The 25,283-nt window shown below is 46.1% G+C and overlaps 1 protein-coding gene and 1 pseudogene across 1 annotated transcript; both read right to left on the bottom strand.

Moving 5' to 3' along the window:
- Positions 1-1,826: 1,826 nt before the first annotated feature.
- LOC115175435 (ATP-dependent DNA helicase Q4-like) lies at positions 1,827-21,547 on the bottom strand (annotated as a pseudogene).
- On the bottom strand, positions 21,546-25,091 carry LOC115175434 (uncharacterized). The gene is made up of 4 exons (XM_029734665.1): positions 25,073-25,091; positions 24,510-24,632; positions 22,709-22,873; positions 21,546-22,251 (listed from the first exon to the last, which is right to left on the bottom strand). Exons 1-4 carry the CDS (start codon positions 25,089-25,091, stop codon positions 21,563-21,565), a joined length of 996 nt encoding a protein of 331 aa, XP_029590525.1. The 3' UTR covers positions 21,546-21,562.
- Between the last annotated feature and the right edge of the window lie 192 nt (positions 25,092-25,283).

The raw sequence follows: 25,283 nt of genomic DNA, 5'->3' as shown, positions 1-25,283 counted from the left end.
TTTGCCATAACAAAAGGGTGGAATACTTATTGACTCAAGACATTTCGGCTTTCATTTGTAAAAATGTCTAAAAACATAATTTCACTTTTACATTATGGGGTATTGTGTGTTGGCTAGTGACAATTTAAAAAATATATTTTAATCAATTTTATATTCAGGCTGTAACACAACAAAATGTGGTAAAAGCCAAGGGGGTGTGAATACTTTCTGAAGGCACCGTATTTCCCCAAATAATCAGATAATAAAGACAAAGACAAAATCTTTTTTTTCTCTACATACAGCATCTAATAAACAGCTGTAGCCTATTGATTGTGTTATGTTCACATTATCTGTCCAGAAGTCTTCCTTCAAGACTGTTACAGACAGGCTGGCAGAAACCTAAGTCAGCAGTAGCTATATTACAGTAATGTAGAGCTCAGGTTGTTCTGAACAGATAGTTAAACTGCACTGCAGTCATTTCATCAAGCAGACGTTACTCAGAATGTCCTCACTTTGTGGTCACCATCACCACTAACAGACAGAGAAGTCATACTATCTGCTAGTTAAAGTAAAGTGACACTGCTCTCTGTGGAGTCAGTCAGCATTTTCACTCTGCCCCTGAGAAGACAGACATGACCACACACAGCCTCCATAACTGCAGCAACATCAGGGCTGCTTCAAGATACTGTAAAGCCCAAAATACATTTTCACAACTCTAAGTTGAAGAGTTTACAGTGTGGCATGGTTTAGGTCCAACATGGCATTATTCCATCTCATAACAGTTTCACACTTATACTGTACCATTCTGCAGCAACAAAGGTGCAACACTGGAAATACGGTGTGACCCAGGCCCTGAGATAATCAGCAGTTTTAAATGACCGTGTTCCTTAAAAATGTGTTTATATTTCAGTTCAGAGATAAAACATGGGTTCAAGACTAGGTTATGAACACTGACCGGCTTAGTCAAATAAATTCCTGGCGCAGTAATCTTGAATACATATAATCTAGAGTAATCTTGAATATATAAACTAAATGTTTATACAATGGGAGAGTCACATTTGTAGGTTCGTATTTGAACATCCTCATTCCAGCCATCCATTTCCTGAACCCTGTGAGACCCAAGCATAGATCCAAATGAGGAATTGATGTGACGACCCTTCAGAAATACTTGTATTAGGCCTCTGATTATGACAATAATCCGTTTTTTTTCCTCAAATGTGTAGTACAATTTTCTGGAAACGTTGCAAAAATGCAACATTGTGCTTCAATGGTAGAAAATATTTGTGGAAAGAAAACTGAAATGTTATGATAATCACATCAAAATGAATCAAAATCATTTACATGTGATGGGACATATGTTCTAGTGGTGTATACATGTACATTTGAAATGAAGTCATATTTTGTCTGAAATAGACTAAATGAATCAACTTCACCAGTTTACATTTTAGTATTTCGCTATCAAAATTTTCTTCAAAGGATAAACTATTTTGTGGGTTGTATGGAGAACATTAACTTACTTTAAGTAATATTTGGTTGTCCTTTCAGGCTTCATTTGGAGAGATAACATCCTATCTTACTTAATAAAATGAATGGTCATCAATGGAAGTATTCTGACCTCATAAACCACACTTATATAGATATATATCTATATACACATTTTTGTTCTTTTGATGTGTGGAGGGGGCATCAACGTTACTCTAAGTATTTGGTTGTCCATATTTGCAGAATTTGGAAGGGAAACAATTTCTTTAACTTCTCTATCAAATTACATGTAAGAATGTGGTCCTGTCTGAGGTTGGCAACAATTACCTCGAGCTCAGAATGTTTGTTTCTCAATTATTATTTCATTTTTTTCTAAATAAATCACTACATCTTCGAGAAGACAGGAACAAATATTTGAAGTCATTTATTTGCATGGATGGCCTACAACATATGCTTGTGTAGGGAATCAGTGTGGTGTAAGGCTAATGTACAGATTTGTAATGTTTCAGAGGCTACCGATGCCACAATAAATCACACTGACACACAACACATACCACTAAGAGACACGTGTGCGTCTAAGGAGATGCACGATGTAGTGTTTCACATGATATTTGTTTAGGAACTGTATAGGATGCAATTTAGGAAATGTTGCATTTGTGCAATGTTGGGTCTCACAGGGTTGAATGTGTTTTCCTCCCCAGGGCATGAGCCAATGAGTTTGGATCCATATCAGGAAACAATAAAGGAACTACTCTGACACACCTGGACTTCATGTATTACATACTACAATTATGCAATGCACACCAATATTGGAAAACTCAGTCAACCATTGAATGAAATCCTTCTGTACCTTGATCAAGGAGCAAACCAGTTTCAATAACATCAAGCACTCACCCTTACATGACATACAAAAATAAATTGGATTCAAATGGGTAGAGAAACAACAAACATCAAAATACAGAAACCATACCATAAAACAGCAGTTCATATCATAAAAACACACAAAACATGATTTACAATAAATACATTGCATGTTAATGGAAGCAGCTGAGGTAAGACAATTATCTAACAACTTTTTACATAGAATATATTTTTGTGTTATTTGATCACTTGAATCGAACGATCTCCTGAATAGCAAAAGGGATGATTTCATTGAAATCGAACTGGATGTATTTTCTCCAGTATCTCCAGCCGAAGGTCTGAGCTGGGTAACATGGACTTCCTGGAAACAAAAATATAGAGGATTTTCCAGTTGAATTATTAAAACAAACTGATGTCCATGATTGCAGTCGAGTGGAGGTGCATCTGCGACAACCAAACATTGGACACAATCCAACATGGGAAAACACATTGGTTTTCCAAAAGCAAGGTTTACTTCAACTTGGCAGTGTCAACATAGCTGCCATTGTTCATACATTTTTCTAAATAAACTTTTCTCTACCTCCGTATCATACAGTCAAACGGAAAACATTTGTGTACTATTAATTGGTTAGGAGGGAGAACTCACATTATATACTCTTAAACTTATACTATTGTACCTATGAATCTCCGCCCAAAAGTTGGTTTCCGTTTCAGTCATGTCTTTGGTCAAGTTTGTGTGGGTCAAACAAAAGCATTAATTTCTGGTTGACAATAGTGATTCCCACAATGCATGCAATGGTTGCAGTTGGTGCAGCGACTTGCAGTCAACTGCATCAAGAACTGCATAACCTTAGATCATTTAGGCGCAAGCCAGACCATTTTTTGCCCCATAATGTAACACATTGAAAGTCAATAATCAGTGGTGATGAACGATAATCACCGACTGCATGAAACTGATGAGCACGACTGCGTCCATACAGTTCAAACACATGGCACTAAATAAGCCACCCCCCTAGTGACAAGGAGCCAACATACCACAACACCCGGAAGTAGTTCTGGGAGTTTTCAAAGTGGGAAACCTTCCATGGGAATGTATGGGAACTTAGCAATTTCCCTCCTTTGTGACCCTAGTCATATTGAGAATAATAAAAATGGGAAAAAAACTCACCAATTCCATGGAATATTCTAGCGACAGCTCTGCCAGAGAACGTCTCGTCACTGTGGTTGCCCAGGAAACTCTGAATATCCGCTCTGATCTGACCCTCCCAGTCCTTCATCTAAAAAAAACACACAAAAAAAACATCCAAATCTGAATCACTTACATACCAGGAGTTTGATCTGGTTTGGACAAACATTTACAGAACATACAGACGGAATTTAGACCAAGTAATTAAGGCAATCTACATACAGTATAGATCACAGGATGTTGGCGGCACCTTAATTGGGGAGGACAGGCACGTGGTAATGGCTGGAGCAGAATGAGTGGAATGGTAACATATACAGTGCATTCAGAAAGTATTCAGACCCCTTGACTTTTTCCACATTTTGTTAAGTTACAGCCTTATTCTAAAATGGATAAAATAGTTTTTTCCCCCCTTCATCAATCTACACACAATACCCCATAATGACAAAGCAAAAACAGGTGTATAGAAATGTTTGCAAATGTATTACAAATAAAAAACAGAAACATCACATTTACATAAATATTCAGACCCTTTACTCAGTACTTTGTTGAAGCAAAGCACCTTTGGCAGCGATTACAGCCTTGAGTCTTCTTGGGTGTGACGCTACAAGCTTGGCAGACCTGTAATTAGGGAGTTTATCCCATTCTTCTCCACAGATCCTCTCAAGCTCTGTCAGGTTGGATGAGGAGCGTCGCTGCACAGCTATTTTCAGGTCTCTCCAGAGATGTTAGATCAGCTTCAAGTCCGGGCTCTGGCTGGGCCACTGAAGGACATTCAGAGACTTGTCCTGAAACCACTCCTGTGTTGTCTTGGCTGTTTGCTTAGGGTCGTTTTCATGTTGGAAGGTGAACCTTCGCCCCAGTCTGAGGTCCTGAGTGCTCCGGAGCAGGTTTTCATCAAGGATCTCTCTGTACTTTGCTCCAGTCATCTTTCCCTCAATCCTGACTAGTCTCCCAGTCCCAGCCGCTGAAAAACATCCCCACAGCATGATGCTGCCACCACCATGGTTTACCGTAGGGATGGTGCCAGGTTTCCTCCAGACATGACGCTTGGCATTCAGGCAAAAAAGTGTTCAATCTTGTTTCTCATGGTCTGAGAGTCTTTAGGTGCCTTTTGGCTCCAAGCGGGCTGTCGTGTGCCTTTTACTGAGGAGTGGCTTTCGTCTGGCCACTCTACCATAAAGGCCTGATTGGTGGAGTGCTGCATAGATGGGACAACCATCTCCACAGAGGAACTCCGGAGCTCTGTCAGAGTGACCATCACCTCCCTGACCATCACCTCCCCCGATTGCTCAGTTTGGCCTTGCGGCCAGCTCTTGGAAGATTCTTGGTGGTTCCAAACTTCTTCCATTTATGAATGAGGCCACTGTGTTCTTGGGAACATTCAATGCCGCAGACATTTAGTGGTACCCTTCCCCAGATCTGTGCCTCGACACAATCCTGTCTCGGAGCTCTACGGACAATACCTTCGACCTCATGGCTTGGTTTTTTTCTCTGACATGCACTGTCAACTGTGAGACCTTATATAGGCAGGTGTGAGCCTTTCCAAATCTTGTCCAATCAATTGAATTTACCACAGGTGGACTCCATTCAAGTTGTAGAAACATCTCAAGGATAATCAATGGAAACAGGATGCCCCTGAGCTCAATTTCAGGTCTGAATGCAAATAAAGTATTTCTGTTTTTTAATTTTGATAAATGTGCCAAAATGTCTAAAAACCTGTTTTTACTTTGTCATTGTGGGGTATTGTGTGTAGACTGATGAGGAAAATGTTTTATTTCATCCATTTTAAAATAAGGCTGTAATATAACAAAATGTTGAAAAAGTCAAGGGGTCTGAATACTTTCTGAATGCACTGTAAATCAAACACATGGTTTCCATTAAAATGAGCTGTCCTACCCTCATCAGCCTTCTGTGGTATAGATACAGTAAAAACAAAACAATTATACATAATAAAAAAGTATATAAAAAACAATTTTAAAGTAGAGGATATACAATATAAACTAACTACGTTACTCTAAAAATGCGATGGCCCGGATTTATTTCTATCACCGACACCCCTCTTCGGATTTTATGCTACATATTGTGGCATACAGCAGGTCAGCCACCAGGAGGAGACTCGTCGAGGCCTGGTAACAGATGGAGTATACATCACGAGGCGATGGCGCCATCTGCTGGACGTGCCAGGTCTCGACGGGCTCTCCAGCCAGGACTAATTGGGGCTAATTGGGAACTGGTGAGTAATCAAGGGCGGATTGCTCACCAGCTGTGCAGGGCCCATAAAGCTGCCAGAAGGGCAGCACACAGGGGAGGAATGGGGGAAGAAAGGACTCCTGTGTTATTGTTAACGGTTGCAGAGGTAACAAGAGGGAGTTCAGTTTTATCCCCGACAGGAAACATCCAGACCCGGAATCCCAGAAGACGGCATCCCGAAGAGGGTCTCATAGGGGAGACATATTCTTTTCTTTTTGATATTTTATTCAAATAAACACCCATGAAACTGAGCTAATCCTTCTCTGTCCGTGTCTGATATGGGTAAACGTCTTGACCAAACCCTCTGGTGTGCCACAAGTGGTGGAGAATGCGGGCACTTCTGATAACGTGGTCAGATCAGGGTTGACGTTTACGCAGCATCAGCATGGACAAATTGATAGCTCAGTTCATCCGGGCCCAACAAGCACAACAGGCGGTTCAGGAACGAACGCTGGAGGAACAGCGACTACAAAACGTCCTCCTCGTTGAGGAAGTCAGGAAGCTGCAAGGAGGAGCGTCTCCTCTATCACATCCCAACCAGTTTTTGATCAAGCTAACAGAAGATGATGAAATCGAAACATACCTCTGTACATTTGAACGGACAGCACTATGGGAAGGATGGCCAAGGTTGCAGTGGGCAAGTCTGCTGGCCCCGTTCCTCTCCGGGAAATGCCCAAAAGGCATATTGGGACCTGAACGATGAACAGGCAGCTAACTACGACAGACTCAAACGGGAGATACTCAGCCGCTATGGGTACAGCCTGGCCCATCGGGCTCAACGGTTCCACGACTGGAGGTTTGTACCCGACGCATTCCCGAGTCCAGATGAGCGACCTACTGCGCGTATCCACCCTTTCTATCCTCAACAAAGTGGTCCTGGATCGCTTCTTACGGGCACTACCCCATGACATGAAGAGGGCCACAAGTTTATGCGCGCCCCAGACCTTGGAGGGCCTCAAAAAAGCAGTGGAGACGCATAAGAACACTCAGGCACTGCTGAGTGGGAACCAGGACGAGTCGGCGACCTGTCCGAGGGGACGGAAGGACAGCCCCACCGCGGTGTACCCCGAACTGACAGTTGGCAGGGCCAAAGGACCGCAAACCCGTAGAGAGACGGCGGGGGTAGGGCTGACCCACCACCAATGACCCCAGGTAGATGGAGACCAAAGGATGTGTTTTGAGTGTGGCACCCGGGGGCACATTGCCTGGAATTGCCCGGCTCGAGGGGAGTTGATGCCATCAGCTAGCCTCAGAGGCGAGGTGGGTCACGCCGTGAACTATGTCACCTCCTGTTGGGCGCACCACAAATCAACTGCACCCATGGTCCCGGTGAAGGTGGACGGACACGACACGGAAGCGCTATTAGACTCCGGAAGCATGGTTACGCTCGTAACCACGAGCCTGCTGAACCAGGTGACCAAACGGGGTAGGGAGATGTGTTACCGTGAACACAGGAAATGGACAAAGCAGTATCCCACCGTATGGACCAACATCGTGACGCCACAAGGGAGCTGTCAGATGATGGTGGGTGCAGTACCAGAGCTGCCGGTACCTCTCCTAGTGGGACGGGATTGTCCGCTGTTCGTGGCCCTATTGGGGCACGAATTGAGGAAGAAGGTACGAGCCGGCAGAAGAAGAGAGCGGGGACGACCAATAGCCTGTGCGGCCCGGAAGCAACCGGTTAACCAGCATGTGTCTACGGCTCCGGAGTTGGAGGGGGCGCCGGAACCCGATCCCCCTCGGGAGCCCCTGGAGGAGCCCATCCTCCCCTTCCTCGATTTCGAGGGGCCAGTAGAGACCCCCGCTGGGGGCCAACTGAGGGGACAATTCGGAATGGCCCAGTGGGAGGATCCGAACTTGAAAGCTGCTGCCGCCCAAGTGATAGTGGTGGATGGACAGCTACTTCCGGGGGTGAGTGACTGGCGATACCCCCATTTCCAAATCAAGAATAACCTTTTGTATCAGGTGTCGCACCAACAGGGGGAACTTCGAGAGGTATTGTTGCTGCCCCGACGGTACGTAGGAACAGTTCTTCAGCTGGCCCACACCCATCTGTTGGGGGCACACCTGGGAATGGAGAAGACCCGGGAACGGACCGCTGCCCGGTTCCACTGGCCGGGGATGAGGAGGGCCGTGGAAGACTACTGTTGCAGCTGCCCGGAGTGTCAACTCACTGCCCCGAAAGCACATTTCCGAAACCCTCTGGTCCCCCTGCCAATAATCAGGGTGCCCTTTGAACGCATCGCCATGGACATAGTGGGACCACTGGTAAAGACTGCATGAGGACACAGGTACATCTTGGAAATAGTGGACTATCCCACCCGGCATACCGAGGCCATTCCCCTATGGGCGGCGGTGTCCAAGGGAATCGCCCAGGAGCCGTTCCACCTCTTTAGCCAGGTGGGCATCCCAAACGAGATCCTGACAGACCAAGGTACGGAGTTTATGTCCCGCCTCATGAAAGAGTTGTGTGCCCTCCTGCAGATAAAGCAGATCCGGACCTCCATTTTTCACCCTCAGACGGATGGGCTCGTCGAGCGCTTTAATAAAACGCTCAAACAGATGCTGCGGAAGGTCATCGAGCAGGACGGGAAGAACTGGGACCAGCTACTACCCCACCTAATGTTCTCAATCCGAGAAGTACCCCAATCGTCCACAGGGTTTTCCCCGTTCGAACTCCTCTATGGGAGGAGGCCACGCGACCTACTAGACCTCGCAAAGGAGGCGTGGGAAGCCCAACCGACCCCCTTACGCAGCGTGGTAGAGCACGTGGAGACGATGCGGGAGTGGATGACAGCCATATGGCCAGTCGTGAGGGAACATATGGAGAAGGCCCAACGCGCCCAAACCCAGGTCTACAAACAGGGAGCCCAGCCCCGAGAATTCCAGGTGGGAGACAGGGTCTTGGTCTTGATCCCCACGGCCGAAAGTAACTTCCTGGCAACATGGCACAGACCATACGAGGTGATCGAGAAGCTGGGACCTGTCAATTACTGTGTGCGGCAACCCGGAGAGACTGAAACCCCAATAGATTTAACATGTGAACCTGTTGAAGAAGTGACACGAGAGGACAGCCTTGGCCGTGTTATGGTCGGGACCCAGGACGCCAACGATACCAGTGGAGGTCCCGAGCAATGAGGACCTCGACCTGGCCCAGAAGCAAGAGCTCAGGGAGTTCGTCGATCAGAACACGGCGGTCTTCTCCGAGAAGCCGGGCCGCACGACCCTCATTGAACACCACATCCGTACCCGGCCCAGGGAAACGGTACAAAAGAGGCCATATCGGATTCCGGAGGCCCGAAGGGAGGCTGTGAAACAGGAAGTGGAGGTTATGCTGAGGATGGGGGTCGTGGAAGAGTCCCACAGTGCATGGTGCAGCCCCATCGTGTTGGTGCCTAAACCGGACGGTAGCCTCCGCTTCTGTAACGATTTCCGGGGGTGAACGACATCAGCTTGTTTGACGCATATCCCATGTCGAGGGTGGACGAGCTCATCGACCGATTGGGAAAGGCCCGGTACATCAGCACCCTTGACCTGACCAAAGGTTAGGTGGCAGGTACCTTTGGCAGCCTCCTCCCGGGAGAAGACGGCGTTTTCGACACCAGACAGATTGTATCAGTACCGGGTGCTGCCCTTCGGTCTCCACGGAGCCCCGCCCACATTCCAACGGCTGATGAACAGAGTGCTTCGACCCCACCAGCAGTACACAGCGGCATATTTAGATGATATCATCATCCACAGCCAAGGTTGGGAAGAGCACCTGACATGCCTACAGGCGGTGCTGGACGCGCTCAGACAAGCCGGGTTGACCGCAAACCCCAAGAAATGCAAGCTCGAGTTCGAGGTGAAGTACCTGGGATAGTTGATCTGACGGGGGAACGTCAAGCCCCAGGAGAGGAAGGTTCACGCGCCCGTTCCACGCACCAAGACACAGGTCAAGTCCTTCCTGGGACTGGCAGGATATTATAGCTAGTTTATCCCCAAAGGACACGAACGATCGGGTCACCAGGTGGTTCTTGTCCCTTCAAGGCTTCTCTTTTTCTGTTGTGCACAGGTCAGGGGCGAAACATGGAAACGCGGATGCCCTATCGAGAAAGGAGACCTACGTTGCACTGATGACAGTCCCCTCCCCGACAGAGCTGGGGGGGGTCGTACAGTAGGTCAGCCACCAGGGGGAGACTCGTCGAGGCCTGGTAACAGATGGAGTATACATCACGAGGTGATGGCTCCATCTGCTGGACGTGCCAGGTCTCGACGGGCTCTCCAGCCAGGACTGATTGGGGCTGATTGGGAGCTGGTGAGTAATCAAGGGCAGATTGCTCACCAGCTGTGCAGGGCCCATAAAGCTGCCAGAAGGGCAGCACACAGGGGAGGAATGGGAGAAGAAAGGACTCCTGTGTTATTGTTAACGGTTGCAGAGGTAACAAGAGGGAGTTCAGTTTTGTGCCTGACAGGAAACATCCAGACCCGGAATCCCAGTAGACGGCATCCCGGAGAGGGTCTCATAGGGGAGACATATCCTTTTCTTTTTGATCTTTTATTAAAATAAACACCCTTGAAACTGAGCTAATCCTTCTCCGTCCGTGTCTGATATGGGTAAACGTCTTGACCAAACCCCCTGGTCTGCCACAATATACATACATTTTACATACACAGTACTTATACACAGCAATCCCATAACAATAATACATTACCAAACATAAACTCTGTAATACCACCCCTCACCCACTCTCAGCCCATCCCACCTATCACCATAGACCCCCCTCATTTGGTTTCCATGTGCCATATATTTTTCAGTTGTAAGGGTACTTCGTTTAGTTTAGTATTAGATCAAGGCATTAGCTTCATTAGCTTTACAGCCAGTAAAAACCATCATCAACACCTCGTCCTCTCCATCCTTCTCTTCCTAGAACTTCCTGCTCAGGTCCAAGTCTCTCCTCTTGTCAAAGTAATCCCACAGAAGCCTTTTCAGCTTCAGGCTTCGCCTCTCATCCAGCTCGTCTGTGCAGAAACTACAGCTCTTGTATGCGACACTGCAGAGAGGCATACAGTGTGACCTTATCAAAAACACTACACAAAAATAGTAAACACATCACCTGAAAGATGAACCTTAGCATAAACTGATCTAGAAATATCAATGTCTTTAAACATACTCCAAGCACCACTGGGTTAACAGCTACAATATCAGGCCATGTAACTCTGGTATTCAGAAGCCTCTTCAGTACCTTTTAGATGTTCCTCTATGGTACAATTTGGTGCTATATTTGTGTAGCCTAGTGCTGGTTAGAGTTCTTAATAGTGGTATATAGTGTAGTGCAGTGCTGACCTGCGGAAGGCCTTGAAGCAGGCTTTGAGCTGGTACAGCTTGGTGCTGTCCTGGGCCACCTCCCTGCCATGCAGGAACTCACACACTCGGTCCATCTCATCCGGGGTCAAGTCACCGTAGGAACGGAAGTAGAAGGACAGGTTGGAGAACTCCACCAAGACTCTTGGAAAAGACAGGATATACCCTATGAAGGACAGGTTGGACAACTCCACAAGACAGGATATATATGATACGGAAATAGGAGATGTATAATTATTTAACTTGAATGGATTTTTATCAAAATGTAACACACTCATTCAGGCAGAATGTGACTCACTATGGTTTATTAATACGTTTTAATAACCAGTGCACACAATTATGTGTGATACACACTTTTGACTATGCTCCACTGTAGTGTACATTTTTTCAACTATAAAAACACACACACACACACCTGTTTGTGACCCATTGTAGTTGTCTGAGACCTCTCTTCACCAGACCCAGCTGCCAGCCCATAGTGTCTGCCACCTCCACTACGTCAAAGTCCAGCGAATCACAGGCCTTCACTCGCTCCCCTGCCATCCGTTTCCGGGCCAACACCACGGCAACAGATGGGCAGCTGCCAATCAGACGGCACACACCCATCATCAACACCCCTCACCATAAATATTACTTATCTACAGCAAAGCGGTTTAAGCACCTGGTAAACATTAGTAATCTATTGCCTTAACATGAAAATAACAAACCACATGACAAATGTACCTGACCACAAAAACGTCACATGAGCAAATAATACACACCTACATACTGTACACAAACACAACCTATCCAACACGACTTTGTTTCTTACAGGTAAACAGTCTACTGTAACAGACTGGCCATGTGTTCAGAGTGAGTTCTGCAAACTGAAAATGCACACAGTTTAAAAATAAATATATACGGTATGCACTAATGAATGAACATGAGCCGGGTGTTGTGATGTTGCCCTACATCTTGGTGAGTTTGCAGAGCTGCTGAGGGCCGTTGTAACAGACCATTTTACAGACGGAGAGGGTGGGGTGGAGCAGACGATGCAGCTCCAGGTAGCACAGCAGAGTCTCCAAACCTGACAGACACACAGAGACAGAGGGGACACAGTCTGACTTACAAGTTACATTGTTACTCTGATGTCTGAAGGGCAGGTGGGGAGACTCACTGGTCTTGACAGAAAAAGAGAAATTAAACTGGGATTTCATTCTAATTAGATATTTACTGTTTTCTGATCCTTGAATCAATTATCTGAGTGACACAATTGGCCGTTTTATTGAATTAAACAACAGACAAGATATTTCACCTGTCCTGTGTTAGGTACAGTGAGGTACTCACCTTCCTCAGTGATGTCCAGGGCTTCCACAGTGTCCTGCATAGGGATGGCCCTCTCATGGGTGTGATACACCCTAGTTGTGGGCCAATCATCACCTTCCCCTGGCCCCTCCTCTTCCACTTCCTGTTCGCCATCCCCTCTCCGAGGAAGTGGAACACTCAACTCTGGTGGTTCTTTCTGCTTCCCCTCCGATGGTTGAAAAGTTGGTACATCCTTGTCCTCAGTAGGGACTTTGGCCTGTTCCAACTGCTCAACGGGGGTGTTTGACTAGTCTCCTTCATATGTTCCGGCGCTGCAGCAGAGGTCTCATCACAGGTGTCCATCAGTTCCATTATCTCAGAGTCGTCAACCTCCTCCTGAGCCTAAGACAGCGTGAAAGAAATGAGAAAAACTCCTCAAAAAGATATGCTTGGTTTATGTCCTACACAGAGACAAATTACATTACAATGAAGGAATTCAATTTAATTCTATGGTGCAATAAAACTTGTTAAAATAAACATTTTGACATGAATTCTAAATCAAGTTCTTATTTTTATGTCTTGAAGATCCAATGCAGCCCTTTTTATTTTAATATCAAATCATTTATGGGTAACAATTAAGTATCTTGCTGTGATTGCAATTTCTCAAGGAAGAATTTAGCTAGTCTGAGTGGGGAGGGAAAAACGGAAAACGAGTTCTTGGCAGAGAGGTTTGGAACTCTCTTATTGGTCAATTAACTAATTTACCGCCAAAACTCCATCCCACCAAAACAGGCTGAAATTGCAGGTGTTTTGTTTCAAACAGCTCTTATACTAAAAAGGGCATTATCACAATTTCACAGTAGTATTCCAACCTCATAGTGTGGAAATATATATAAAACACGGGGCAAAAAAATGTATTTAAATAAATAAATGATGTTTTTGACCGCAGTGGACCTTTAATTGGGGTTCATATAATGACCATAGGCTGTTCATGTCCAATGAGTGTAGATGGAGAGAAGGGGGAAAGAATACATAAGTATGCCAACATTACCCTGGCTAGATCCTGCTGTTTCTGGTGGATCTGTCTGCACTTGTAGGGAGGAAACACCTTCTGCACCAGCTTCTTCACAGTGTAGTAGTTCACTGTATCTGCATAGATGTGCCTCCACAACTCATGCAGGTCCCCTCCCTACAACCACAGCACACAACAATGTAGGATCACAGTGATGTTGAATAAAAGTTTCAAATATTGTACATCCAACAACAAAGAAATTATATAAATATGTGAGTGAGTGAGTGTGAGTGTGAGTGAGTGAGTGAGTGTGAGTGAGAGTGTGAGTGTGAGTGTGAGTGTGAGTGTGAGTGTGAGTGTGAGAGTGAGAGTGAGAGAGAGAGAGAGAGAGGTCAGGGTCCGTATTCACAAAGCGTCTCAGAGTACAAGTGCTCCAAAACCCCTAATCTCCTATTGTCATCAAGCCAAACGCAAATAGATAGTTACCCAAAGCTTTCTTCTTCTTCCCTATAGGGTTGTCATCTTCCTCCTGGCTGGCTGTACGGTTAGATTCCTTCAACAGCACCCCCTGGAGGCAGGTCCTGAGCAGGGCAGATATACGGGTCATCTCACCTCTCCTGGTGCAGTAGACGATGACGGACTCCAGAGACCCGAACCTCTCTCCCTTCAGCAGAGACACCAGGGCCTGGACAGGGGAAAGGCACTCGCAGCATCAAACCTGAGTTCAAATACTCAGGGCTCTATGCTGACATTATTTTTACATTTTTTTCAGTTGAAAAATGTAAGAGCACACAAAGACATTTAGGAGCAGAATGAAAGTATTTGAGGAAGAGTGTTTTTATGATAAGAAATGACAAAAAGTTAATGAATAAAAGGTTTTTGGAGTGTTCCATGCTCAATCAAGCACAATGTATCCTCAAATACTTGAGTCACTTAGGTGAGACACATTTTCAGCTTCCCCTTTCAAAGGTGGGAGGTTACCGTTGTATGGGGAACTCACATGTCTTGGTGCTTTCAAGACAATTGGGAGCTCGGGAAAATCATGATGTCAGTGATCTTCAGGTCGTAAAGTCAGCACTCTAGAAAGATGCACAAGTTTCTGACTTGGAATTCCCAGTTCCATGTCAGGAGCTCGCTTTTTCCCCCGAGTTCCCAGTTGTCTTGAATGCACTGGAGTCGTCAAGTCGGAGATTTCCGAGTTCCCAGTTGTCTTGAACGCAGCATCGGTCTGAGGGTTTTGACTAGAAAATATATCCATTCAAGACATGACCGTCTGTGAGAGATGAGATTCTCCTGTCTCTTTGCTAGCAGTTGAGCAAGCTCAAATGAACATAGAAAAACAACCTAGCGTGTGAACAAAACTATGTACATAACCAAGAAACACGGGACAAAGTCACACTGTTGAACTTAACCGAAAGTCTGGGATCTTCTAAAAATTAATCTTTCAGCAATTCACTCACTATTGCCGTGTGTGAGTTGGGATATATATTTTTATTTTATTTAACTATGGAAGACAGATAAGAACAAATTGTTATTTACAATGACGGCCTACCAAAAGGCCACCTGCGGGGACGGGGGCTGGGATTAAAATAAATACAAATATAGAACTAAACACAAGTCACAACAAGAGGGACACCACAACACTACATAAAGAGAGACCTAAGACATATATGGGACTCCACATAGTTCTTTGTGTGATTAGCGACCAGTTATGAAACAAAACGGCAGAAATACTTTAAAAATAGCTACAGCAGCATTTATTTTTTGCTATAAATCACAACTCGCCATGTGCTCATACCTTTTCATCTATTTTTAGGCGCAAGTGCGAGTACAACAATCTTGATACTATGGGTGTGTTCAGAAATTCACTCTGGAGTGCCAGAGTGCGCTCTGGGCGTTCGTAAATTTAGAGCGTTGTCAGATTGTCCGTTCATATAATTCAGAGCGTTTCGCTCTCGGGGGGGGGGGGGGGGGGGGGGGACTGGACGCTCTGGCAGAGGAGTAGGGTTGATCCAAGCGGTCTGAGCTCAAGCACCCAAGCTAACTGGCTAAAGTTGGCTAGCTTGCAAGCTACTTCCAGACAAAAATGAACTCACCTCACTCTGACCATTTTACTCGCCCTAGCAGAGCTGGTTAGGCTGTTTTCATGTTATCCTGAGTGTTGGCGACTGAAACGGTGCTGCTGGCAATATTTTTTGCCGACGTTTACTGGCACCGGCCATATTCAACGGGTGTTGAGCGTTAGTAAATTCATCAGTTACTCTGCGCTCTGGTACACTCAGACGAGAGTGCTCTGAAATCGGAGTAGACAGTGAATTTACAAACGTACCCTATTAGTTTTCTTTCAAATAGTTTAGCTCTGCTTGATTGGGCTTGCCTGCTAAGGAACGAATGAGCGATGACATAGTCCCAAATTGAAAACTACATCCAGGCAGACTCAATCAAATGATCAAAGTCTTTGGAAGAAAACACATAATATTTGCATCCTGGTCTGCACAGGATACACACTCGTAAATGTTGCAGATATACGGTCTCAACCTTTAAGTCTTTATTGAAGACTCACCTCTTCAGTAGGTCCTATGATTGACTGTAGTCTGACCCAGGAGTGTGAAGGTGAACGGAAAGGCACTGGAGCAACGAACTGCCCTTGCTGTCTCTGCCTTGCCGGTTCACCTTTCTCTGCCTCTAACCCTATTACAGGGGCTGAGTCACTGGCTTACTGGTGCTCTTCCATGCCGTCCCTAGGAGGTGTGCGTCACTTGAGTGGGTTGAGTCACTGACGTAATCTTCCTGTCCGGGTTGGCGCCCCCCCTTGGGTTGTGCCGTGGCGGAGATCTTTGTGGGCTATACTCGGCCTTGTCTCAGGATGGTAAGTTGGTGGTTGAAGATGTCCCTCTAGTGGTGTGGGGGCTGTGCTTGGCAAAGTGGGTGGGGTTATATCCTGCCTGTTTGGCCCTGTCTGGGGGTATCATTGGATGGGGCCACAGTTTCTCCTGACCCCTCCTGTCTCAGCCTCCAGTATTTATGCTGCAGTAGTTTATGTGTCGGGGGGCTAGGGTCAATCTGTTATATCTGGAGTATTTCTCCTGTCTTATCTAGTGTCCTGTGTGAATTTAAGTATGCTCTCTCTAATTCTCTCTCTCGGAGGAGGAGGACCTGAGCCCTAGGACCATGCCTCAGGACTACCTGGCATGATGACTCCTTGCTGTCCCCAATCCACCTGGCCGTGCTGCTGCTCCAGTTTCAACTGTTCTGCCTGCGGCTATGGAACCCTGACCTGTTCACTGGACGTGCTACCTGTCCCAGACCTGCTGTTTTCAACTCTATAGACAGCAGGAGCTGTAGAGATACTCTGAATGATCGGCTATGAAAACCCAACACACATTTACTCCTGAGGTGCTGACCTGTTGCACCCTCAACAACCACTGTGATTATTATTATTTGACCCTGCTGGTCATCTATGAACATTTGAACATCTTGGCCATGTTCTGTTATAATCTCCACCCGGCACAGCCAGAAGAGGACTGGCCACCCCTCATAGCCTGGTTCCGCTCTAGGTTTCTTCCTAGGTTCTGGCCATTCTAGGGAGTTTTTCCTAGCCACCGTGCTTCTACACCTGCATTGCTTGCTGTTTGGGGTTTTCGGATGGGTTTCTGTACAGCATTTGTGACATCAGCTGATGTAAGAAGGGCTTTATAAATACATTTGATTGATTGAATTTGAGTATCTGTTCTACAATACATTTCTGATGTAAAATAGTGAATGGTGTCAGATCTATCTATTACAGGTCTAAGTTCTGAACATTCTGAATATTTCACTACACTAAACACCTTCTCAACTAAGGGTGTGCCGAGTAGTCAGACAAAACGAGTATCGTAACAGATATGGGCCATTTTCTGGATACGATTAGTATTTTTTGTAATTATCCATAATCCAAGCATGTTTCTCATGTCAGTCAGTCACAATTTCTAAACTATACGTACTGTCCTAGAGTCAGTCGGGCCTCCCGAGTGGCGCAGCGGTCTAAGGCACTGCATCGCAGTGCAATAGGCATCACCCGGGTTCGATCCCAGGCTGTCGCAGCTGGCCACAACCAGGAGACCCATGAGGTGGCGCACAATTGGCCCAGCGTCATCCGGGTTAGGGGAGGGTTTGGCCGGCCGGGATGTCCATGTCCCATCGCATTCTAGAGACTCCTTGTGGTGGGCTGGGCGCATGCACTCTGACACGGTCGCCAGTTGTACGGTGTTTCCTCCGACACATTGGTGTGGCTGGCTTCGGGGTTAAGCGGGCATTGCGTCAAGAAGCAGTGTGGCTTGGCAGGGTCATGTTTCGGAGGACACACGGCTCTCGACCTTCACCTCTCCCGAGTCCGTACGGGAGTTGCAGCGATGGAACAAGACTGTAACTACCAATTAGATATCACGAAAAAAGGGGGTAAAAATGACAAAAATAGAGCCAGTCATGTGCATGCTAGTTTGCCTGTCGGTAAAGAGGAGGGCGGGCTGTACATTGATCCTGCTGCTCTGATTGGATAGAGTGATCTGTATTTCTCCGTCCACTCACTTCATAATTTCACATGATCATGAGAAAGACCCCACTGAACGATTTAGAAAATTAACAATCATATGTCTCTGGTCTGATCAGTTAGATTGCTGCTGCCACCTACTATGATTAATCACATGGTGAGGACATTTGCTATCAATTTATCAATGAGCATAATATCTAACAAGTGGGGCATTCTGACTACGTAACAGCAAACTTGGCTGTCCGCTGGAAGTTGAGGACACAGACACAAAAGAACATATCAAGACTGCTTCAAGGACAGCTTTTTTCCATCTACGTAACATTGCAAAAATCAGAAACTTTCTGTCCAAAAATGACGCAGAAAAATTAATCCATGCTTTTGTTACTTCTAGGCTCGACTACTGCAATGCTCTACTTTCCGGCTACCCGGATAAAGCACTAAACAAACTTCAGTTAGTGCTAAATACGGCTGCTAGAATCCTGACTAGAACCAAAAAATTTGATCATAATTACTCCAGTGCTAGCCTCCCTACACTGGCTTCCTGTTAAGGCAAGGGCTGATTTCAAGGTTTTACTGCTAACCTACAAAGCATTACATGGGCTTGCTCCTACCTATCTTTCCGATTTGGTCCTGCCGTACATACCTACACGTACGCTACGGTCACAAGACGCAGGCCTCCTAATTGTCCCTAGAATTTCTAAGCAAACGGCTGGAGGTAGGGCTTTCTCCCATAGAGCTCCATTTTTATGGAATGGTCTGCCTACCCATGTGAGAGACGCAGACTCAGTCTCAACCTTTAAGTCTTTACTGAAGACTTATCTCTTCAGTAGGTCCTATGATTAAGTATAGTCTGGCCCAGGAGTGTGAAGGTGAACGAAAAGGCTGGAGCAACGAACCGCCCTTGCTGTCTCTGCCTTGTCGGTTCCCCTCTTCCCACTGGGATTCTCTGCCTCTAAACCTTTTACAGGGGCTGAGTCACTGACTTACTGGTGTTCTTCCAGTAAGTCAAGACTGCTCGCTGATACTAATCTGCAGATTTTTTGCAGTGAGAACGTGTAGGGAGGTATTTTCCCATCATCTATTTAGGCATATTAAAACACTTCAGTCTTTTCCAATTACAAGTATCATCTGATCCGTCTATCAACTGTCAATTTATGGATACGATTACAAGTATTTGCATGTCAACACACCCCTAACCTCAACCGTATGTATGTATGTATGTATGTACGTACGTACGTACGTACGTATGGTGTGTATGTACGTATGTACGTGTGTATGTACGTGTGTATGTATGTATGTATGCATGTATGTGTGTATGTATGCATGTATGTGTGTATGTATGCATGTATGTGTGTATGTATGCATGTGTTGCTATCCTACCTGGTCCTTGTCTCGGTCCATGGAGACAGACAGCTGCAGGTTGTGAGGCACTGCAGCTGAGCGGACAGCGATACCGTCCTGGTCAGTGATGTCCAGGTGTTGAGCGATGTCCAGGGCTGTGGACAGGGTGGCAGTCAGACCCAGCAGGCAACGCACGCCCAGACAGTCCCTCAACACCTAGGAGATGGAACAGAGGTGGTTCTGTTAAAAACCTACCTGAGGCATGAAGACTGGCGTTAGCTCCCTGAGCTACAGTAATGCCTAGGCTTTAGCTCAGCAGGCTAATATCGTCTAGCGGTGTGCAGATGACCTGGACGGTCCCTCAACACCTAGGAGACTGAACATACAATAAGAGGGCACTTCAACACTGAGGGGAAGAATGGCATTTACTGTATGTGTGTAACCATGTACAGCTATAATGGTAAGAGACATGCTCCTAATTTAGCAAAGGACTTAAAGAACATTGAGTTATTATATTCATTTTAAATGAGTTAACAAATGTTTTATAAACAAAGAGGCCATTGGCGGTTCTATATGAGAGAAGAGATGGCATAACATTTGCTCCTAACAAAAATCTTTGGTTCTGCTTGTTTTGTGAGTTGAGAGTGGATTTAGGGATTCCTGACAGTGAGTTACAATGGTTCATTTGCAGACATGGAACCTAAGTGGAAAGAACAGAGCTTCTGCTCTTCTTTGATCTGACACTTACTTGACAGTTGCTGTTTATCATATATTGGGTGGTCAATGACCAGATCTCACCTTGCAGAGACGCAGGTAGCTGGGCCTGAAGTTGTGGGACCACTGAGACACAGTGGGCCTCGTCAATACAGGCAAAGGCCACCGGGGGGAGCTGGTCAGCTGGGGGCAGACAGCCAGAGCCAGAGTGACCTCCACCTACCAACGCCTCAGGGGACAGGAGCAGGACATGGACCTCACCTGCCTTAACCTGGAGGGAACACACAGACAGAGATACCCAAAGCATATACAATCAAATCAGAAAACTTTATTGTGATGCAAATCACCACCAACATCAATGCAAATATGACTGACACCATTGTAGTTGCAGCTTCATGGCATCACACAGACAGATGACACACACAGACAGGTTATGCATGAGAAAAGACACCACTGAGAGATAGAACCCTAACGCCAGATCAACATGATTAACAGCTCAGTTGGTATGGTGGAGCAAGCGTGACTAAGTCGCTTTGGATAAAAGCGTTTGGCATATTTCATTCAGTTCAAATCTGACATATATAAACGTTATGCAAAAATAGAGAGGAAGTCGATGTTTAGGACTAGATAAACTATGCTCTAACTAGGCAGATTGTAATCGGATGTCAGTACCTTTTCAATGGCTGCCTCCCTCTGTTTTTTAGACATATTGGAGTGAATAGCAGCTGCTTTCAGTTTGGATGGGAGTCCAGATAGCTAAGGAGACAAAATCATTACCTGGCAATATTTCATTCAATGACCTTTATTGAGACATTCACAAGACTGTGTCCGTATCAATAATGTGTTGTATAACTAGGGGGCAGATACGTTACCTGATCGTCCATAAGAGATACCAGTGGTGATCCCACAAGAGTGATACTGTTGGACCTCTGGGCATAGAGGTAGGCAGGCAGCTGGTAGCACAGAGACTTCCCCATGCCTGTGGAGAGCACCACAAGAGTGATACTGTTGGACCTCTGGGCATAGGGGTAGGCAGGCAGCTGGTAGCACAGAGACTTCCCCATGCCTGTGGAGAGCACCACAAGAGTGATACTGTTGGACCTCTGGACATAGAGGTAAGCAGGCAGCTGGTAGCACAGAGACTTCCCCATACCTGTGGAGAGCACCACTAGAGTGATACTGTTGGACCTCTGGACATAGAGGTAGGCAGGCCGCTGGTAGCACAGAGACTTCCCCATGCCTGTGGAGAGCACCACTAGAGTGATACTGTTGGACCTCTGGGCATAGAGGTAGGCAGGCAGCTGGTAACACAGAGACTTCCCCATACCTGTGGAGAGCACCACTAGAGTGATACTGTTGGACCTCTGGACATAGAGGTAGGCAGGCCGCTGGTAGCACAGAGACTTCCCCATGCCTGTGGAGAGCACCACTAGAGTGATACTGTTGGACCTCTGGACATAGAGGTAGGCAGGCAGCTGGTAGCACAGAGACTTCCCCATGCCTGTGGAGAGCACCACTGGGCATAGAGGTAGGCAGGCAGCTGGTAGCACAGAGACTTCCCCATGCCTGTGGAGAGCACCACTAGAGTGATACTGTTGGACCTCTGGACATAGAGGTAGGCAGGCAGCTGGTAGCACAGAGACTTCCCCATGCCTGTGGAGAGCACCACTGGGCATAGAGGTAGGCAGGCAGCTGGTAGCACAGAGACTTCCCCATGCTTGTGGAGAGCACCACTAGAGTGATACTGTTGGACCTCTTGGCATAGAGGTAGGCAGGCAGCTGGTAGCACAGAGACTTCCTCATGCCTGTGGAGAGCACCACTAGAGTGATACTGTTGGACCTCTGGGCATAGAGGTAGGCAGGCAGCTGGTAGCACAGAGACTTCCCCATGCCTGTGGAGAGCACCACTAGAGTGATACTGTTGGACCTCTGGGCATAGAGGTAGGCAGGCAGCTGGTAGCACAGAGACTTCCCCATGCCTGTGGAGAGCACCACTAGAGTGATACTGTTGGACCTCTGGGCATAGAGGTAGGCAGGCAGCTGGTAACACAGAGACTTCCCCATGCCTGTGGAGAGCACCACTAGAGTGATACTGTTGGACCTCTGGGCATAGAGGTAGGTAGGCAGCTGGTAACACAGAGACTTCCCCATGCCTGTGGAGAGCACCACTAGAGTGATACTGTTGGACCTCTGGACATAGAGGTAGGCAGGCAGCTGGTAACACAGAGACTTCCCCATGCCTGTGGAGAGCACCACTAGAGTGGACAGACCTGGAGAGGGACACACACACACACACAAAGTGAGCATCATGCTTGTAACAAACACAAATCTGCATGTGAGGAAGCGACCACTTGTTCTATCTCGACAATATCAATTTACTGAGGTAGTAAATGAAGTACTGTATAATTCTGTTCACTGTGTTTTACCCTCTTCCTGCATATCTGACAGAATTCTCATGATGGCCTGTTCCTGCCCTGGTCTGAAAGACTTGTACCCAAAGTCTGAGTGCTTCATAAACTTCAGAACACGCCGCTGCAGAAACAAAGTAAGAAAATAGGTATATAAACCCTACCGTACTAATTATTTAATTTGCTGAATCAATCAACTAAATCAAATGTATTTTATAAAGCTATTTTTACATAAGCAGTTGTACTTTGCAGATACTAGGCCTAGAAACAATTAATTGAATAATTGTATTTACAACAAACAAACAAAAAAACAGGGTACCTTGCACTTTGCCGTCCTCCCCTAGGGGGTAGAGGGGCTGCATGGGGGGCGGAGGGGGAGGGCGTTCGTAGTCTGGCCTGATCACATTCAACAAGACCTCATCACCATCCTCCTGCTGCTTCTCTCCCTGACACTCATTCTCCTCTTTAACACTGGGGGGCGCCACTGTGGAACAGAGATAGACAGGTTACGTCCCAAATGTTACCCTACTCCCTTTATTTTACAATTATAAAAAGAATAGGGAGTACTACAAAGGGAATAGGGTGTACTATACAGGGAATAGGGTGTACTATACAGGGAATAGGGTGTACTATACAGGGAATAGGGTGTACTATACAGGGAATAGGGTGTACTATACAGGGAATACGGTGTACCTATGAAGGGAATAAAGTGTAATATAAAGGGAATAGGGTGTCATTTGGGACGTAGCCATCGACAGAGGGACCTCACGTACAGAGCTGTAATGACTTAATTCCACCACTGGTCTAGGGGTCAGCTTTGGTGTCGAGTTTGTTATGACTGAGATTTGTATTGGAGTCGGGAGAAACTGAGCCTAAATCAGTTGTTGTTATGGGCAGGGAACTGGGAGGAAGTCACCGGAGTGAGAGAATTGCAGGGGGGCAAGCATGAGCTCTTTGACCTTTTGGCATGCAGGTTAGTTTAGTAGCATGACATCATTGCTTTGCCAGACAGTGGAGGAGCTGTTATGCTCATCTAGTTTTAAACCGTAGGTCTGCCTGTTCCGTCTTGGTTTAGAGGGGCCTCTGTTTCTGCCTGCACAATCACTCCGACGTTTGCTGGACATCGTCTGTATGTGGGGCTGCATTTCGCTCTATGTGCTTCCCAAATTGCACCTTATTCCCTACATAGTGCACTACTTCTGACCAGAGCTCTATGGGTTTCCCTATGGGCCCTGGTCAGAAGTAGTGCACTATATCGGGAACAGGGTGCCATTTGGGACACATGGCGTGCTATGAAAATGAGTGTTGAGCGTTCCGTGGGGACCCTCCGTGATTGGTCTTACCAGTGACATTTTTCCCCCTTAAGTCCATGCTAGACACATCTTGCGGGCTCCGATCCCTTACAGTACAGACTGTATCCAGCTAAACTAAACAGCCGCTTGAGTTTGGAGTTGTGGTTTTATCTCCAGTTGGGATGTCTGGGGCCCGCGTTCAGACATGTGGAGAGTGGCGATGTATTACAGAGAGTGGAAACGACCCGTCTTTCCACTCTGTTGTGCTGGGTAGACACTGTGCCAGGGCCCGAGGGCTTCAGCATAAAAGACTGCTTTTAACATCACAGGCATAGGACGAGCCCAATGTAACCCAAAGTGTGTGTGTGTGTTGTTTTTATATTGTTTTTTAGATATTTCATAGAATTTATTTTTTGTGTTTGTACTAGTGAAACAGATATTCTGGGCTACTGAAGGGTGAAATACTCACAGCTGACAGATACACTGTTAGAACCTCCCTTATCAATAAACTATATGAACTGGATCAACAAAGTTACTGAGTGTATGGGGAGGATTCTAATCAGTCACATTTCTACAAAGTTAGTGTCTATTTAGCTTATTGTAATGCTTCAAAGTATGCGTGTCCCAAATAGCACCCCATCCCCTTCACAGAGCCCTACTTTTGAGCAGGGCCAATAGGGCTAAGGTCAAAAGTAGTGCACAATATAGTGAATAGGGTGCCATTTGGTATGTATATTGGGAATATTTTGATTGAGATTGAAGGGAGAATCTGCCTCAACATTTTCACTAAAGTAAATCTCATCACCAGACAGGGTGACAATGACATACCCAGAGGCTCGGAACGCAGAGTTCCTGTTGCCCGGGCAACCTCCTCCAAGGTTGGCAGCTCAAAGGGCTCCTCCTCAACCGCAGACGCCTCATCAGCAGCAGCACTGTCTACTGGAGCTGCAACTGGAAACAGGAGGGGCACACAAAAGGTTAAATAGGGGTTATATAACAGTCAATATATAACATTCACATGGTACAGGGATGTATTCAATAGGGAGAAACTTACAAAATGTTGCAGACAGAAATGTAATGTAGAGTGCTGAAATTACTATTGCATAGGACAGAGAATCAGATCTGTTGAACAAAATACATTTCTATCTGAATGTTCAGTAATGTTGCACCTGACCTTGCTCAACAGAACTCAGGTGCATCAAAGAAAACCGTTTAGCACAGTATTTTATATATCAACTTAGTAAAGATAAGCATGACGTGGTAAATGAGACTAGTTTCTGAAGAACCAATCATCTAAACAAGCTAATTTAGCTACCACGGCTCATAGTGAGTCGTTACAGCATTCTTCAGTCGTCACACGACCGTGTACTGTATGTCCTGTGACCTCTCACCTCTGCCCTTGCAGTTCATAGCCCAGTGTCCTGTGCCTCCGCACTTGAAGCAGCTGTCACCTGGACGTTTTAACTTTTTCAGGTTGATCTTCACAGTCAATGAGGAATATGTATTTAAAGGGGCTCTCGCAAGTGCATAGGTCAATTTGTAAATCTAAATAATATTGTTTGTTGAAATATATTAGAAGTCTAAGGGTAAAATAGAGTATAA

Source organism: Salmo trutta, chromosome 36 (assembly GCF_901001165.1).
Source record: "Salmo trutta chromosome 36, fSalTru1.1, whole genome shotgun sequence".
NCBI lineage: Eukaryota > Metazoa > Chordata > Actinopteri > Salmoniformes > Salmonidae > Salmo > Salmo trutta.
Note: the sequence above shows the minus strand (reverse complement) of the source record. Positions and strands in the feature narration are given on the sequence as shown.